Source organism: Podarcis erhardii (genome assembly GCF_964252035.2).
Source record: "Podarcis erhardii genome assembly, chromosome: 5".
Lineage (NCBI taxonomy): Eukaryota > Metazoa > Chordata > Lepidosauria > Squamata > Lacertidae > Podarcis > Podarcis erhardii.
In genome coordinates, this window is record NC_138509.1 from 84606841 (window position 1) to 84624416 (window position 17576).

At 42.7% G+C, this 17576-nt stretch overlaps 1 protein-coding gene across 1 annotated transcript in view; it reads left to right on the plus strand.

Annotated features, from left to right (window-relative positions):
• SERPINI1 (serpin family I member 1) overlaps positions 1-17576 on the plus strand; it is a 97972-nt gene that overhangs the window by 42831 nt on the left and 37565 nt on the right. Inside the window, exons 2-3 of the mRNA XM_081862701.1 lie at positions 11887-12159; positions 16405-16635. Of these exons, the coding sequence (XP_081718827.1) occupies positions 11910-12159; positions 16405-16635 (481 nt within the window). The 5' untranslated portion in view covers positions 11887-11909. The remainder of the gene's footprint in view (positions 1-11886; positions 12160-16404; positions 16636-17576) is intronic.

Here is a 17576-nt window from a genome sequence, read left to right on the forward strand (position 1 = left end):
GTCTATGGACAAACGCTGGGGCCCCGGGGCCTGAAGCAAGATGAGTGCCACAACCTCATAGTCGCCTTTGACTGGACTTAACCGTCCAGAGGTCATTTGCCTTTTATTTACCTTTTATAACACTGTGTCACCAGATGGCGACATGGAGCCCTGTTTTCCCTCTACCTGTTTTCCCTACTTAAATTCACAATGCTTTAAACTGAAACACTTCTCTGATGTGTCTAGATCCAGCCTCAGATTATACCATGTACTGTTTCAGGTGAGCAATGGCGTTCCACAGAGCTCTTTATTCAGGACTGAAAAGGACTTATACTGGCAGTGCATTATTAGTCTAACATCAACTTTGCTAGATTAGTCATGTGGTTCAGATGCCTGATTATCATCTTTCAAAGCAACCACTCTATTCCAAACTTAAGAATGGAAAGTGTAATGCTGGTGGTCAACAAAAGAGGTTTAAAGACTCTCTCAAGGCAAATCAAAACAAATGTAGAAAACACTGTCCTGTGCATGCTCCAGTTGGAGAACAACCTTTACCAAAGGTGTCATGGACTTTGAAGATGCTCAAACTCAGGACGAAAGGGAGAAACATGCTAAGAGGAAGGCACGCTTGGCAAACCCTCACCATGATCAACTCCCGCCCGGCAACCTATGTCCCCCCTGTGGAAGGATGTGTGGATCCAGAACTGGCCTCTACAGTCACTTATGGACTCACTGTTAAGACCGTGTTCATGGAAGAAAATCTTACTCAGCTACGAGTGATCGCTAAAGAAGAAGAATTAGCCTAACAGTAGTAAACACTTTGTGAACTGTGGGCAGGTGCCCAAGTTTCACACAGTGGGGTGGGGTTTGCTTTCCTCCAAAGCAAAGTTAGCTAACTGTCCCATCTCCTACCTGCCAGTTTCCCCAGTGATTTCTGTTTTTGCGTGTCATGATGAAATCACTGAGGGCTGCCTATTGGGCAGTTACCACCCAGTCTTCATTATCAGAAATCTAGAAAGCTTGAGATCTGGTTACCTGAAGAAACATCTGCCTCTGTGCTGGGGTTTTGTGTGTAGGCTCCACCTCGGAGTGCCTCAGGTGAAGCAGGCAGGGAGGCAAGAAAGGGCATTTTCAGTGGTGGTGCCCCATTTATGCAACTAGTTCCAGGGGAGAACTTCAGTCTTCCAAATTTCAGTGGCGCCCTGCACAAGGCCAAAATTTTGGGCCCCCTGCCTCTCGCCTTCTGTTCATAGTTGTGTTGTCTTGTGACACCCCCTAAGCTCAGCACTCAGTGCAGCAGCCCTAAATCTTCCTCTGCAAGCTCCCCAGGAAGCCTCACCTGGTACCCTCTTTGCTATCATTCTGATGCCCAGTGATTGCCTTTTTATTCTCCCAGGCTTTTAGAAGTCCGGAGTCTTATATTGTTTTATATGTTTTTGGGATCCATCTGTCTCAGGAGACAGGGTTCCTAAGGATTTCACTGTTAGCTTGTCATTGCAAACCACCCTGGTAACCATTTCAGAAGTTGTAAGTCGATCTAATGACCACATTTGCATTAAATATTTTTAATGGCTGCAAGTGCTTTTAAAGGAGGGAGGATGCTCTCTCTTCCAATCTACCTCTCACCCAGCAGGAGCCAATGATTCTAGGCTGAGAGGAACAGAAATTTCTTGCCAAAAGTCTGGAAGCTATATTTTTCTAATACCCGCTCACAGCTTATTCTGCTGGCCCCCAAATTTGCTACTCCTACACTTCCCAAATTGCACTAACCAAGAGTAGCCCCAGGTGTATGCAATAAAGGATAATGGAGTCCACTTTAGTTGATATAAGATACACTCAATGCACAAGAAAATGTCCCCTAATGACTTAGGTTAAAATCCTCTGAATTCAGTAGATTATACCACGCATAGGCAAACTCGGCCCTCCAGATGTTTTGGGACTACAGCTCCCATAATCCCTAGATAACAGGACCAGTGGTCAGGGATGATGGGAGTTGTAGTCCCAAAACATCTGGAGGGCCAAGTTTGCCTATGCCTGAATTATACGTTTTAGTGAACCTCCATCGATAGGATCAGGCTACAAGCCCACAAGATGCTTGGTGTAAACCAGACTGACATATCCCTTTCCCTCATAAGTGCTAACTTGCAAGGATTCTTGACAGCTTGTTGTTTAGCTTGAGATACTGCAAAACATCTGCAAACTTTTCAGTGTGTTATGTCAGTCTTACACCCCCAGACATAACTGAAATCATCTCATGGGGGATCTCTCAGCCTGTCAGTCCAGGGTTTGTATCAATGAGGAGTAGTTCATTGTGAACCCCTGTTCAGGGACTAAGCAGCCCCCAAATCTCTAATGCAGTAGTAGGACTTGTGAGGTGTTTGGCACCAGAATATTATGATCATTGTAACAACTGAATATGCACATCATTTGGAGCACCTGTGACTTTAATTTTTGCTGTTAATATTGTTTCCTTCCTTTTGAAGTGAGGTTTTTATGTTTTAAGAAGAAAGCACCCTCAATTTAGGGGAGATTAAACAACCCCTTTATTATTTGTATGCAGTTATATTGGATGCAGAAAGAAGACCATTACTGAGATTCCACCATTAAAACACAATACCCCCAAATTTGGAAAGCTTTCCCGCTCCCTGCCCCCTTATTAGGAAAACAGAATGTCTTTTTTCCACCTTGACTAATCTTGAGCACCCCATCAGTGGGAAATTTGTTGAAAAATCTGTTGGAAGAGCAACTGGCACAACCAAAAGTCCCGTTGCTTAAAAAATGCATAACTTTGCCCAGATTATTCCTAATATTCTGGATCAGATCATTTTATTCCTCGATTCTTGAAGGCAACCTCTTCACTGCCATCTGTTAATTAACAGGGCCAAAGTTCATCTTGTATGATTAAAATCTACATATATTCTACTGTCATAGCATCCATACTTCCATCTGTTGTAACACAACGTCTGTAATTATGATAGGCAGGATGTGTTCTGCAGAGTGTGCTATCTTCTGCTGTTTACGTAGAAACTGGCTACAAGCTGAGTTAAAGGCAGAACAAACCATTCTTGATGAGGCCTGGGAACCTGCACAGAATAGAAATTAACTTCTCCAGCCACGCCGTATCTCACAGTCAGCACCCAGAAACCAGCCTCCTGGGTCATAGCTGTTCCTCTTAATGGGCCCCATATGCCAGATATTTAGATGGTAATGCATACATTACACAGAGCATATGTATTGAAGAACTGTCAGGGGGCAAGTTGGCCAAGTTTGATTTATGACTTTATAATCTAAATACTACAAGGAGAAGTAAAATAGGAGAAAAGGAGGTGTAGGCTTAGTAACATTGCCCATCACTCCATAATGGGTTTGCTCTGTCTCCACAATCAGAGGCAGTAATTCTTCTGAATAACAGTTCCTGGAAGCCACAGGAAGTCCTGTTTGCTGATTTTCTGCAGCCATCAGGTTGGCCTCTGTGAGAACAGGATGCTGAATTAGATGGGACACTGGCCTGATCCAGCACACTCCTCTTAAGTTCTTACGTTTGAATATATGATTAGGCCGGTGCCTTTATTTTATATATTTTTATTTATTAAATCTATACACTGCCCTATACCCGCAGATCTCAGGCAGTTCACACCATAAAATCACAATATAAATAATAATAATAATATAATAATAATTTATTATTTATACCCTGCCCATCTGGCTGGGTTTCCCCAGCCACTCTGTGCGGCTTCCAACAGAATATTAAAATAGTCTATTTGGGACGCGGGTGGTGCTGTGGGTTAAACCACAGAGCCTAGGACTTGCTGATCAGAAAGTCAGCGGTTCGAATCCCTGCGACGGGGTGAGCTCCCATTGCTTGGTCCCTGCTCCTGCCCACCTAGCAGTTCGGAAGCATGTCAAAGTGCAAGTAGATAAATAGGTACCACTCTGGCGGGAACATAAACGGTGTTTCCGTGTGCTGCTCTGGTTCGCCAGAAGTGACTTAGTCCTGCTGGCCACATGATCCAGAAGCTGTACGCCGGCTCCTTCGGCCAATAAAGCGAGATGAGTGCTGCAACCCCAGAGTCGGTCACGACTGGACCTAATGCTCAGGGGTCCCTTTACCTTTACTATTAAACATTAAAAGCTTCCCTAAACAGGGCTGCCTTCAAATGTCTTCTAAAAACCACAAAACCCATAGTAAAAATAAAAACAACGAACCAATAATGCCCTCCCCTTCCACATCACATTTTTAAAAGGGCATAGGATGTCAATCAGCCAAAGGCCTGGTTAAAGAGGAAACGTTTTTGCCTGGTGCCTAATTGTGTATAATGAAGGCGCCGGGAGAATCTCCCTGGGAAGAGCATTCCACAAGCAGGGAGTCACTGCAGAAAAGGCCCGTTCTCATGTTGCCACCCTCCGGACCTCTCGTGGAGGAGGCACACAAAGAAGGGCCTCAGAAGATGATCTCAGGGTCTAGGGAGGTTCATATGGCGAGAGGCGGTCCTGAGCCTTTAAAGACTTTATAGGTCAAAACCAGCACTTTGAATTGGGCCCAGAGACTAATTGGTAGCCAGTGCAGTCAGACCAGGATCAGTGTAATACGCTCAAACTGCCTTGCCCTGGTGAGCAACCTGGCCGCTGAATTCTGCACCAGCTGAAGTTTCTAAACCATATTCATAGGCAGCCCCACATATAATGCATTACAGTAATCTAACCTCGAGGTTACCAGAGCATAGGCAACAGTAGTTAAGCTATCCCTGTGCATCAAATCGATGAGGTCTGAGTTTTAAGAAAGTATATATAGAGCAAGCAGGTAAGAATAAGTAGTGGCATTAAAACTCATTATGTAGTAGTTTCAAAACCTCAGGGTGTTTTGCCTTGTGAGATAGTTTACTCTTATTCTCATTTCATACATGTTGTATGGAGACTGAGATAATGGGTTGCCCACAGCTGCAGAACGAGCCCAAGGCAGAGCTGGGACTTGTCAAAATCCCCTTATCAGAGTCCACTTCTTCTATATACTGGCACACGGCAGCTTTCATTAAGGAACAAAAGTACCTAGGGAATAATAATGAACAAACGTTGATTTCTGTTTTTGTTCAAATGAATTGTTTGCCTTACAGCCCTTGAAAGAAAATGATGATGGCCATGCCTCAGAGAGAGGAAGATTATTTCTCACCTCTCCCCTAGGAAAATGTTAAATGGCTTTATGGCACTGCTGAAATAGGTAGTTGAGCCTCAAGCAGCATTCAAAGCCAACCATGGTCAGGGCTTAGATAATTTATTTTTCACCCTACTACAGCAAATAGTGAGGTAAATAAGAGACGTGGACAGTGGAGCTATTATTACTTCTTCCTCAGCTTGCTAAATACTCAATAAATGATGGGTGGGAAATGATTTTTTTTTTTTAAAGTGTAGCATCATAGACGTACTGTCCTCCGCAGATGAAAAATGCAGTGACCTAATTTGCAGTTCACAGTAAGCCACAGTGAGGCACACTAAGCTTTGGTTTAGTGTGTTGCCCAAACCCAAGCTCTCTCTCTCTAGACTAGCCATGCTCTGTAACCAAGAATAGACATTGGTTACAGCCTGTGGTTAGTCTTCGCAGCCAAGAGCCTGGGTTGGAATGGCATGCTACGACGACGACTACTACTACTACTACTAATTTATTTATACCCCGCCCATCTGGCTGGGTTTCCCCAGCCACTCTGGGTGGCTCCCAATCAAATATTAAAAACACAATACAGCATTAAACATTAAAAACTTCCCTAAACAGGGCTGCCTTCAGATGTCTTTTAAAAGTAGGATAGTTGCTTATTTCCTTGACATCTGATGGGAGGGCGTTCCACAGGGCGGGCACCACTACTGAGAAGGCCCTCTGTCTGGTTCCCTGTAACCTCACCTCTTGCAATGAGGGAACCATCAGAAGGCCCTTGGGGGTGGATCTCAGTGTCCGGGCTGAACGATGGGGGTGGAGATGCTCCTTCAGATATACAGGACCGAGGCTGTTGGCAGCATGGCAGCCAGGGACGAAAGAAACATCTGCAAGCTCAGATCCAGGAGTCTACACTACCCCACCAAGCCATCATTTGGCTTGACACGTTGCGTGACTCAAACCAGTCTTATCCCTCTGTTGTGGAGGGCGTAGCTGAAGCAAGCTTACCATTGTATGAGTGGTCTACGAAGTGACACAGGTGGCTGTGGGGCAGAGAATTCACCTACTGATGCCCCCTGAAGCAGATTTTGCAAAATTGTCAAGACTTCACGTAACTTAAGTTTGGGGCCTTGGTAATTTAAGCAAAATTGGTTGCTTGCAGAAAAACTCTTCGACTGATGCTATGTCATAATGATCACACACTCAAAATGTCTGTTAACTGTGAGTTGCAAATGCGACTCTGGTGGAATCCAGACACATGTTAAAAACGTTTTGAAAAATATATTGGATTTGCCATAGCTCACCATCGCCATCTAATGCCACATTTGTATAATGCACTTTACAACACGCTTAAATTTTTTTTATTTGTAGCTGTATAGCTGAGTGCTCCCGTGTATTGCGAACTTCTTAAGAATAGAGGAGGCTCATATTTGGCTGAGCACTGAAAGGAATATCTATAAGGCCATATCCCTTTCAGGCACTGACTATTGGACATACTCATGAGAAGAGAAGGTTCCCTGGAAAAGACCCTGATGTTGGGAAAGATGGAGGGCACAAGGAGAAGGAGACGACAGAGGACGAGATGGTTGGACAGTGTTCTCAAAGCTACGAACATGAGTTTGATCAAACTGCGGGAGGCAGTGGAAGTCAGGAGTGCCTGGCGTGCTCTGGTCCATGGGGTCATGAAGAATCGGACACAGCTAAATGACTAACATTAGACATACTGGCTGGGCTTGATGGGATTTGTAGTCTAAGAACATTTAGAAAGATTACACATGATTGAATAGTCCTCCTTGTTGCAAAAAAAAAAAAAATGTTCTACATAGTAAAGAAAAGTTTAAGAGAGAGGAGTTCCAGCTTTGCCTAGCCTTTTCCCTAGTATTCTAGAGTTGTACATACGAACAATTATTTTCATGGGAAAGAGTCAGCCATGCAGTTCTCCTACCAGGAATGATTTTAGCCATCTCAACCTGCTGTTTGCATATAGTAGGCATTCATGCTGCTGCCAAAATACACACAACAGCCTATTACACCGTGTTTCTTCACCTATAAAATGGGTTTAATAATATTCAATTACACACCACTCTGAGCTGTCACAATATTTAATTGGATAATGTTTGCGGAGCACTGTGCTAATAAGATACACCGTATAAATGTTAAGTATTATTATCGCAAAAGGTCAGCGAAGAGAAGGAAACAAACCACCTATTAACAACCACCATAAATGAACCATATCCAAGTCAAGCAAGACGCTGTCTCTGCACTTTTTTTAAAAAATAAAAGACTGGGGCATTGTACAGATTCATAAACAGATTGTGTAATGACAACGTTCTCGCTCTCTTCATGCTTTGCAAGCCAAACCTCCCAGGGCAAATAATTTGATGGTTTCAGCCCAGCGACTATTTTCCTGATGGATTAGTGTATTGATGTTGAACAAAAGGAATTAATTCAATAGTGTAATGGGGGGACCTCATGGCAGGAACCAACTGCATGTTAGGCTCTTCTGCAGGGCGATACTCTTTTCCATTCTCTCCCTTTCTGGTTACTATTTCTCATTTCAGGAAGATAAGAGTGGACAGAAAGCCCACTCATCATGATATGATTTAAATATGCTCAGTGATCCCTGGATTGTCCATGTGCCTGATATAATTAAGGACATTGTTGATCCAGAACATTCAATTCAAGAAATTTGAACCGCTTAAGCTGGTTGAATTGCTTTTTGGGTTGTTATTTCTCAGATTTTTTTATATTGGGTGGCAAAATAATTCTCTTTTTTTGCCATATCATTTTTATTAATTTTACAGTAATGCTTTCCATTACAATCTCTCCTCTTATATTATACAATTGGGCTTTTTAGGGCCATGACTTCCTTCAAACCTTCCTTACGATTTTCTGTCTTTCATTTCAAATTTCTGCATTTTCACCACTTAACCATTGCTTTCAAATAAAAAACATCAAAGCATCGTATTTTCTTATTCTTCTCTGCAGTGATTTTTATACCTTTCCTTACAAAGCTTCTTGCAATTCTACCACCATGTTTGATTGACTACAATTGTCTTTCAAATAATTTGCAAATTTAGTCCAGTCCTTGATGAACTTCTGGTCCCACTGTTCTCGGATTCTTCCCGTCATTTTGGCCAGTTCCACATACTCTGGGTGGCAAAATAATTCTGCTAGTGCAAGGACCCTCTCCACTCTTTGCATGCCTGCTAAATGTGTTCTCTTGCGTGGTGTAGTGGTTAGGAGTGGTAGACTCGTAATCTGGTGAACCGGGTTCGCGTCTCCGCTCCTCCACATGCAGCTGCTGGGTGACCTTGGGCTAGTCACACTTCTCTGAAGTCTCTCAGCCCCACTCACCTCACAGAGTGTTTGTTGTGGGGGAGGAAGGGAAAGGAGAATGTTAGCCGCTTTGAGACTCCTTAAAGGTAAAGGTAAAGGGACCCATGACCATTAGGTCCAGTCGTGACCGTCTCTGGGGTTGCAGCGCTCATCTCGCTTTATTGGCCAAGGGAGCCAGCATTTGTCCGCAGACAGCTTCCGGGTCATGTGGCCAGCATGACTAAGCCGCTTCTGGTGAACCAGTGCAGCTCACGGAAACGCCGTTTACCTTCCTGCCGGAGCGGTACCTATTTACTTGCACTTTGACATGCTTTCGAACTGCTAGGTTGGCAGGAGCAGGAACCGGACAATGGGAGCTCACCCCGTTGCGGGGATTTGAACCACCGACCTTCTGATCGGAAAGTCCTAGGCTCTGTGGTTTAACCCACAGCACGACCCGCGTCCCTTGCTTGAGACTCCTTAGGGTAGTGATGAAGTGGGATATCAAATCGAAACTCTTCTTCTTCTTCTTCCCAACTCTCTTGAGCAGATTTGGTAGGGCTTCCAACATATATAATAGAACATTAAACATTCAAAAACTCTCCTATACAGGGCTGCCTTCAGGTGTCTTCTAAAGGTTGTATAGCTACTTATCTCCTTGGCTTGGGGGTTGCACAACTTCATACCCTCCAACATTTCTCAAATGAAAATAAGGACATCCTAAGGAAAGGTGGGACATTCCAGGATCAGATCAGGAACTAGGATGGCTTCTTTAAAATCAGGACTGTCCCTGGAAAACAGGGACACTTGAAGGGTCTGTGGCAGTTCAGATGGCGACTGCATTTGTAATTTGGTGCATAATACATCCGTTGTAATGTACATGTTGTGAAGACTGCATGCTGCAAATAAGAGACAACACCCTGTGCTCCTCATGGAGCTCCACCCATTAATGGCTGGCACAGTTTTTGCTCTCCTATTTGCTGACTAGACCTGCCAGCCAGAATTGTAAGTGGAAGAGAGATGCCTGTCTTAGAGGAAGAAGTTTCCCAGCTTCCCAGGAACTGATAAGTGAATGCAACCATGAGCGCATTGTCCAGAAGACTAACATTTATTAATGGACCTCCTAAGCAAAAGGAACTGAAGGTGTAAATTAGACTGACAGCATCCGCAGTGAACTGTAATGTAAGGTTCCATTCCAAGCTATTTTTCTCTACATCCTGGCAAAAAGGCAATGAGCTATGCTTTCATGTGTCAAAGAAAACATAATTCTTGGATGTCCTTTTTTGCTTTAAGAGTTAACCCCGTCTTCTAATAGGTGTATAGCAGGAGCTAGAAACCTGTGGGTCTACACAGACGCGACAGCAATGCTTCTGAATACCAGTTGCTGGAAAACACAGGAGCTGAAGAGTGCTTTTGTGCTCATGCTCCAAGCTCCAAGCAGCATGGGCAGTGGTCCAGGATAATGGGAGTTGTAGTCCAATAACATCTTGAAGGCACCATGTTGGCTGCCATTGCTCTACAACAGTGCTTCCCAAACTTGGGACTCCCCACTGTTTTTGGACTACAGTTCCCATCATCCCTGACCACTGGTCCTGCCCACTACGGATAATGGGAGTTGTAGTCAAAAAGCAGCTGGAAACCCAAGCATGGGAAACATTGTTCTACATGCTTCTTGCAGATTCAAATCCCACTGTGTGTTCAAAGGATTCACTTCTCTTGCATAGCAGAGTTAGCCTTAATGCTTATCGGGGCAAAGAAACCTTTCAAGGAACTGGCTATTGGATATCCATTTTATGTGTTTTCACAGTTGGATGAGGCATTGCCTCCCTCATAGGTTTTGATTTCTCGCAGTTTCACATTTCCCCAGTCTTCTTCAGTTTCCTCCATTTTTGCATTTGTTTGTGATTTCCGTGGGCATTTTTGTACACATTTTGTTGTCAACGTTAGAGAGCTGCATCACAACATTTGAGGAAGAGCTCTTGGCTCACGGGTTAGTTTGGAAGTGGCAAACAAGGCAGGTTTATGTTATAATGCAAACAGGTCAAATTTCTCCCTCCTCGCTACTCCCCAGAGGCAGCGCCTGACAAAGAATGGAGTCTAAGTCCTATAAAAGGCATTCTTCCTGAACAAGGAGGAGTTGGATAAAACTGATGTGACGGGGTCACAACCAATGGCAAACTCCTGCTCAAACTCTAGCCAGCAATGTAAAACTGCCATCAACCACCCCCATCGTTCTGCCTGGACACTGAGGTCCAGTGCCGAGGGCCTTCTGGCGGTTCCCTCGTTGTGAGAAGCCAAGTTACAGGGAACCAGGCAGAGGGCCTTCTCAGCAGTGGCGTCCACCCTGTGGAACGCCCTCCCACCAGATGTCAAAGAGAAAAACAACTACCAGACTTTTAGAAGACATCTGAAGGCAGCCCTGTTTAGGGAAGCTTTTAATGTTTAGCAGACTATTGTATTTTAATATTTTGTTGGAAGCCGCCCAGAGTGGCTGGGGAAACCCAGCCAGATGGGTGGGGTATAAATAATAAATTATTATTATTATTATTATTATTATTATTATTATTATTATTCATCATTATCATCCCTGACCATTGGCCATAGTGGCTGGAGTTGATGGGACAGGAAGTTCAGTAACACCCACAGAGCCATAGCATCACTACCCCACCTTACGGGAAATCTACCTCCCCACTCATGGGAGGGAATGGATATCCATTCTTCTCTCGTCAGGATTTCATCTTCTTCCCATTTTTGGGCAAGTAACATTCTTGCAGCTGTAGTTGCATACTTAAATAAGTTTCAATACTGTTTTGGTAGTTCTACACCTATAATTCCCAAAAGAAAAGCTTCTGGGTTTTTTGTGTGCAAATGTTACCTTAAACATCTTTTTCAATTCATTATATATCATTTCCCATTAAGCTTTAACATTTAACCACAAGTGATAAAAGGCACCTTCTTTCTCTGCATTTCCAACACTTATTAAATTTTGATTTATACATTTTTGCCAATCTACTAGGTGCTAGATGCCATCTATATAACATTTTCATGTCCTTTTCTTTTAAACCATAACATGCTGTAAACTTTATGTCCATATTCCACAATCGTTCCCATGTTTCCATATCTATATTATAACCAAAATTTATTGCTCAGTGTATCCTTGAAGATTTTACTTGCTCGTCCTTTGTCTCCCATTCCAATAATATCATTTTAGAGTAGACAGCACTTTGACATTACATTCCAACAGGTCTCTCTCCAATTGTGATAATTGTTATACATTTTTCTAATTCACTCTTGTGTGTTTGTGAATGGCTTCTGAGTTACTGTTGTTGTTGTTTTAAAAAAAGAAATTGACACTATGCTCATGCTTAATACAATTTAATGATCCCACTAATCTATTATGTGCACAATATAATATTAACTCGTCAATTCTTTAATTTTCCTTACAGATCTGAAACGCCCTCCATTCAACATGCTTCTCCTTGGCCTCCTGTCTCTGCTTGTTTTGCAAAGTGAAGGCTTCAGCACCAGTTTTCCTGATGAAACCATTGCGGAGTTTTCAGTGAATGTTTACAATCAGCTGAGAGCTGCGGGGGAAGATGAAAACATTATTTTCTCTCCACTGGGAATATCAATCGCCATGGGAATGGTGGAACTCGGAGCTCATGGGTCCACCCTTAAGGAAATCAGACATGCCATGGGATATGAAGGTTTGAAAAACGGTAATGAGTGTTCAACAAAGCGTCAAACGACACTTATTTGATTATTATTTTGTCCAGTCAATACATTAAAACAACAGCTTAACACTCACCTGGGATTAAATTCCATTGAACTCAGCAGGTCTTAAGATCTTAGCAGGCACACATAGGGTGGTTCTGCATAACAATCTAGGAAGTATGAGTGCCACATATATATTTTTCTTTATAAATGGCTCTTTCATAGAATTCTAGACAGGATTGATCACCTGTGTTGATGGAAGTGAATTTTAATATTTCTACAAGGTCTCATCTGCTTGAAGGAAAGAAGGGGGGCCCCTAATATGTATTATTAAAGAGAAAATGATGAGTTGGTATATTAATACCTCGGCTTTCAATAATAAAAATGCCCAAGGCAGCTGACAATAAAATTCTCAATAAAAAATAACACATAAAAATCAGATAAGAGCTGATAAAAAAATAAATTAATCTTCTTTTATGCGTATTGAATGAAAAGCTGCTTGAAGGAAGATATTATATTACTTGGGGGGGGACACCTCATTTTATTTTGGCATCATGCTGATTGGGTGATGTGTATGATGTCACAAATCAACACACACACTATTCCGGGAACAGCTCTGCATTCCTTTTTAAACAAATAGTTTAAAAAGATAGTTTAAAAACTATTAATAAATAATTGCTATTTTTATTTATTTTATTAACTCAATTTATATCCCACTTACCAGCCTAGCAGCTACCTTCTATACTAGAGGCAACCACTGTCCCGTCTTCAAGGGCAGCCCCACATACAGTGCATTGCAGAAGTCCAGATGGGAGGTCATCAGAGCATGGACAGCTGAGGCCAGGCTATTCTGATCCAGAAACTTCAATTGTGATAAATCATTCTAAGCTAGGCATAAGCACACAGAAGCCACTTGAGACTCGAGGGACAAGTTGAAATCTAGGAGTACTCCTAGCCTATGAACCTATTCCTTCAAGCGGAGTTCATCCTCTCTCAGAACAGGCTGTACACCTGATTCTGGGACACAAAAACCTCCCACCCACCTCTCTTTACAACTTGTAAAGATTTAGCATCAGTTTATTTGCCCCACCCATCCTTCATTTCCTCCAGATGTTGGTCCAGCACTTTCATAGCCTCTCGTGATTCATACGGAATAGTGAAGAGAAAGCTGGTTGCCATCAGCATACTGATGTGTTTCAAATCCATGTATAATAGCTCCCTTAGTTTCAGATAGGAGATATAATGGACCTTTGTTGGACACCAAAGGTTATGGAGCCTGCAGCAATCTCCTAGTACAGTAGTACCTCCGGTTATGTAACCCTCTGGTTACATAAACTTTGGGATGCGAAAGCGGCAAACCTGGAAATATTTGACCGGGTTTCATCATTCACAGAAGTGGTCTACTGCCCCATGCGCAGAAGCAGTCCTCGGGTTGCGGAGACCTCGGAATCCGACCAGACCTCCAGAACGGATCCCGTCCGCAACCAGAGGTACCACTGTACTACTTTCTGGTAGTGATACTCCAGGTAGGAGCTTTGTTACCACTTTAACAGAGTACTCCCACCTCCCTAAGACATTCCAGAATAATACCATAGTCAAAGGTATCAAGAACCACTGAGAGACTAAGGAGAACCAACAGGGTCTTAGCTCTCTTCATCTCTCTTCTGATAAAGCTCATAAATCAGGGCAACCCCTAAGGCTGTTTTGGTGCCAAATACAGGCCTTAAACCAAACTGGAATGTCTCTAGGTAACAAGGGGATGAACAAACACATAAAATATGCCTGCTACATTGTTTTAAAATGGAAAAGACGAGTGTCATGCAATGATCAGGAAGGCAAGACTGAAAGGTAGACCAGCATTCAGTTGGCTGGCATGTATATATCACATTCAGATGGTGTGTTGCAGCTAAAGAATTCATTGCTAGTCTTCTTTTATAGATGATTTAACTAATTCTTAAACACACTTCACAGAAAAGATTCAAGGGTTGTTTACTCATGCATGTGATTAAAGCAACAGTATTACATAACTAAACCGGTTAAGACTATAATCAGTTCCCATTATAAACATTCGCCCACTTCACCAAAAATTCAGCATTCAGTCCACGCACAACAGAGTTAAAATTACGAACAGCATTAGCCTAATCAAAGGCCTGATTAAGGTGTGTCTTCACAGTCTGCTTAAAACTCTGTGGAGAGGGAGCCAAGCGGAGGAGGGAACCTTGTGTTGTTGGATTGCAATAAAAGGTTGAATTGGACCTGGTAGCATATGGTAGCCATTGCAGTTACTGCAAGACTAGTGTTATGTGGTCCAGAATAGAAACTTCACTCTCAATCCTGTGCGCTATTTTATGAACACGCTGCAGCTTCCAGTCTCCCTTCAGAGGTGCATTACAAAATCTAAACGTGAGGTTACCAGATAATGGGCCACTGTGGCTAGCTGCTATCCTGATCCTTCCGTCTTCACCCTTTTTATTGTATCTGAGACATGGGGATAAGCCCCCCCCCCCTCAATAATTTGGTCCGTTGCTCGATGTGATTTCATGCCTCTTCATGGGAGAACAGAGGTATATGGGGTCCACTGGAGCAGATTTGGGGGCATACAGAGATAGCAGAGGAGGATTAAGTTGTGTTGCATGAGTGGAAGAAGAAGAAGAGTTTGGATTTGATATCCCGCTTTATCACTACCCGAAGGAGTCTCAAAGCGGCTAATATTCTCCTTTCCCTTCCTCCTCCACAACAAACATTCTGTGAGGTGAGTGAGGCTGAGAGACTTCAGAGAAGTGTGACTAGCCCAAGGTCACCCAGCAGCTGCATGTGGAGGAGCGGAGACGTGAACCCGGTTCACCAGATTACAAGTCCACCACTCTTAACCACTACAGCACACTGGAACTCTGTGTGTAGAGTGTTGGATATAACCCAAAATGTATACTCCGCCCCCATTCCCCTATTTTTTCACGGCCACCACAGTATCTACAATCCTCACTTTTTCAACAGTTTTTTGTGAGGCAACTGCCAGCCCCACTCCCTTGCAATGAGCTTGGGCCTCGCACTACATTCCTTATGTGTCCTGTCTGCAGGCCCATTTGGACCCTCAGCTGACAGAACCGCATTTGATTTATTTTTATTTTTTTGCAAACCTTGCAGCGCTAAACAAAAGGGGTGAAGGAATTTAAAAATAAGTCCCGTTCTCATTTTGGAGACAAGGTGACAGTCTGTCATCATTTTCAAAATGCGGCGACATTTGCAGCACGCTGAGCTGGTTTATTTTTCTGTGCAAATGGTATGCGCTAATCCTATGTAAACATCGTTAGTGCAGCTTTTGGGGAAATCTTGAAGGAGCTCTATGGGAATCTTTAGAATAGCAGAGGAAATTTTAAACAGCTGGCCCAACAGTGTAAATATTTAACAAAAGTGGTTGGGAACCTCCCATTAAAAGTTGGAAACATATGGGCACATAATGCCGGTTTATAAAACAGTTGATTGTCAACTGATGAATGCTGTTCCCTGTCAAAGGGCTGCTTTGTGCTTTAGTTCATTGCCTTGGTTATGATTTTTTTTTCTTTTCAAAAAGAGAATGATTTGCACGCAGGGAACATACAAGAGGAAAGGTGAGGGTGGAATTAAAAGAACAAAAGGAAATGGCCGCAAAGAAGTTTTTGTTCCCCTGTCATAATATTAGGAATTTGGGTCACCCAGTGGAATTGGTTGGCAGTAGCCTCAGGACAAAAATACCTTGAGCCATGCATAATTTAACTTGTGAAATTCACTGTCGCAGGCCCTCAGCTTACATCTCTGTAAAAGGGGATTAGACATATTCTTGGAGATAGATCTGTCAATGGCTGGGGCTTGTAGTTGAGAAAATCTGGAGGGCCAAAGGTTTCCCATCTTGCTCTGTGGTAAGAGGGGGCTGCCCATTATTTTCCATGTATGCAAAGCATGACATAATAGGGACACATATTGAACACTTCTTGGCATTAATGGAGAATTCTCCATTTAAATGTAGCTTTGGCTGCTTGTGAGGACCCTTGAATCGCCTTGGGCGGCTGCCCCTGCTTCTAATGTTTGATTAGTCCCAAGTCTTTTTGAAGAAGAGTCAAGCCGCCCTATATACCATTTCGCAGTGACCTTCTCTGTCGAAAGCGAAAATATCACTGTGATTTTCCACTGGGAAGACAATGGGATTCTTTAAGCCCTCAATATATTTACTTAACCCTGACAGAAATATTTCCTATCTCGCACCTTGCTTCCAGGTGAAGAATTTTCCTTCTTGAAGGACCTTTCTGACATGGCAAACGCTGAAGACAGCCAGTACGTGATGAAGCTTGCCAATTCCCTCTATGTACAGAGCGGGTTTCACGTCAGTGACAAATTTTTGCAGCTGATGAAGACGTACTTCAAAGCTGAAGTGGAAGATGTGGATTTCAGTCAAAACATAGCAGTCGCCAGCCACATCAATAGATGGGTGGAGAATCACACAAATAGTACGTTCCTGTATTTTTACATTCCTCCTCACTGTCAACAGTTGTCATTTTATGCTTGTTGGGATGCTGTTGAATGTCTTAAAATGGCTCATTGCTACAGTTGTCGATTGCACCAAATGTCTTGTGTTTCTTTCTTTGGAGAGAGCTTAAAAACAGGCTCAGCCCAGGGACTGCAATCCCTTCAGGGAAACCTTCCAGGAGCTACATGACACTGGTTTGAAAGCCTTAGGGTTCCCCACCCCCTCCTTTCAAACTTGGTCCCAAATATTTCCATCTCTTTGCAGAAATACTGGGATGAACTGCCTTTCAGTGGTGCCCTTATATTGTGGTTCTGAAGCATGGTGACCAAGCCATTCTGAACCCACTTCCGGGCATGGCAAGTTGGAAGATCAGCCTTGTAGAATTGTAGAGTTGGAAGGGACCACAAGAATCAGTCCACGACCCTGAAATTGAGACTCGTGTTCTACTGACTTGAGCTATCTGGTCTGTTAAACTGATGTAGTTAGTAGTTACAGATCTCTTATCTCCATGTAAATGTTTGATTCTAATTTTTTTTAAAATAATATTTATTAACAATTTAAACACTACAAAAAATAAGAACAATACAATACAACACAAAAACACTACACAACACCAACACATTTGAACCAATTAAAAAAAAAAAAAACCAATTTAAAACACATCAAATAATTTCAGTATCTTATCTTTCATTCACTTATTTCCGCGACCTCCTCACACCTCCCCTTTTGTATTCCACTTCTGTTAACTGTTTCAGCAATTCCTTTCCATCTTTCTCTGTTTTCTATCCTATAATTATGTTAACACATTCTAACCTTATTTTTTCCCTTGATACTCTATTTATTTATACTTAATTCCTTATAACATTTCTACTAAAGCCATATGGCTTTAGCTATAAAGCTAAATGTTTGCTTCTAAATTAT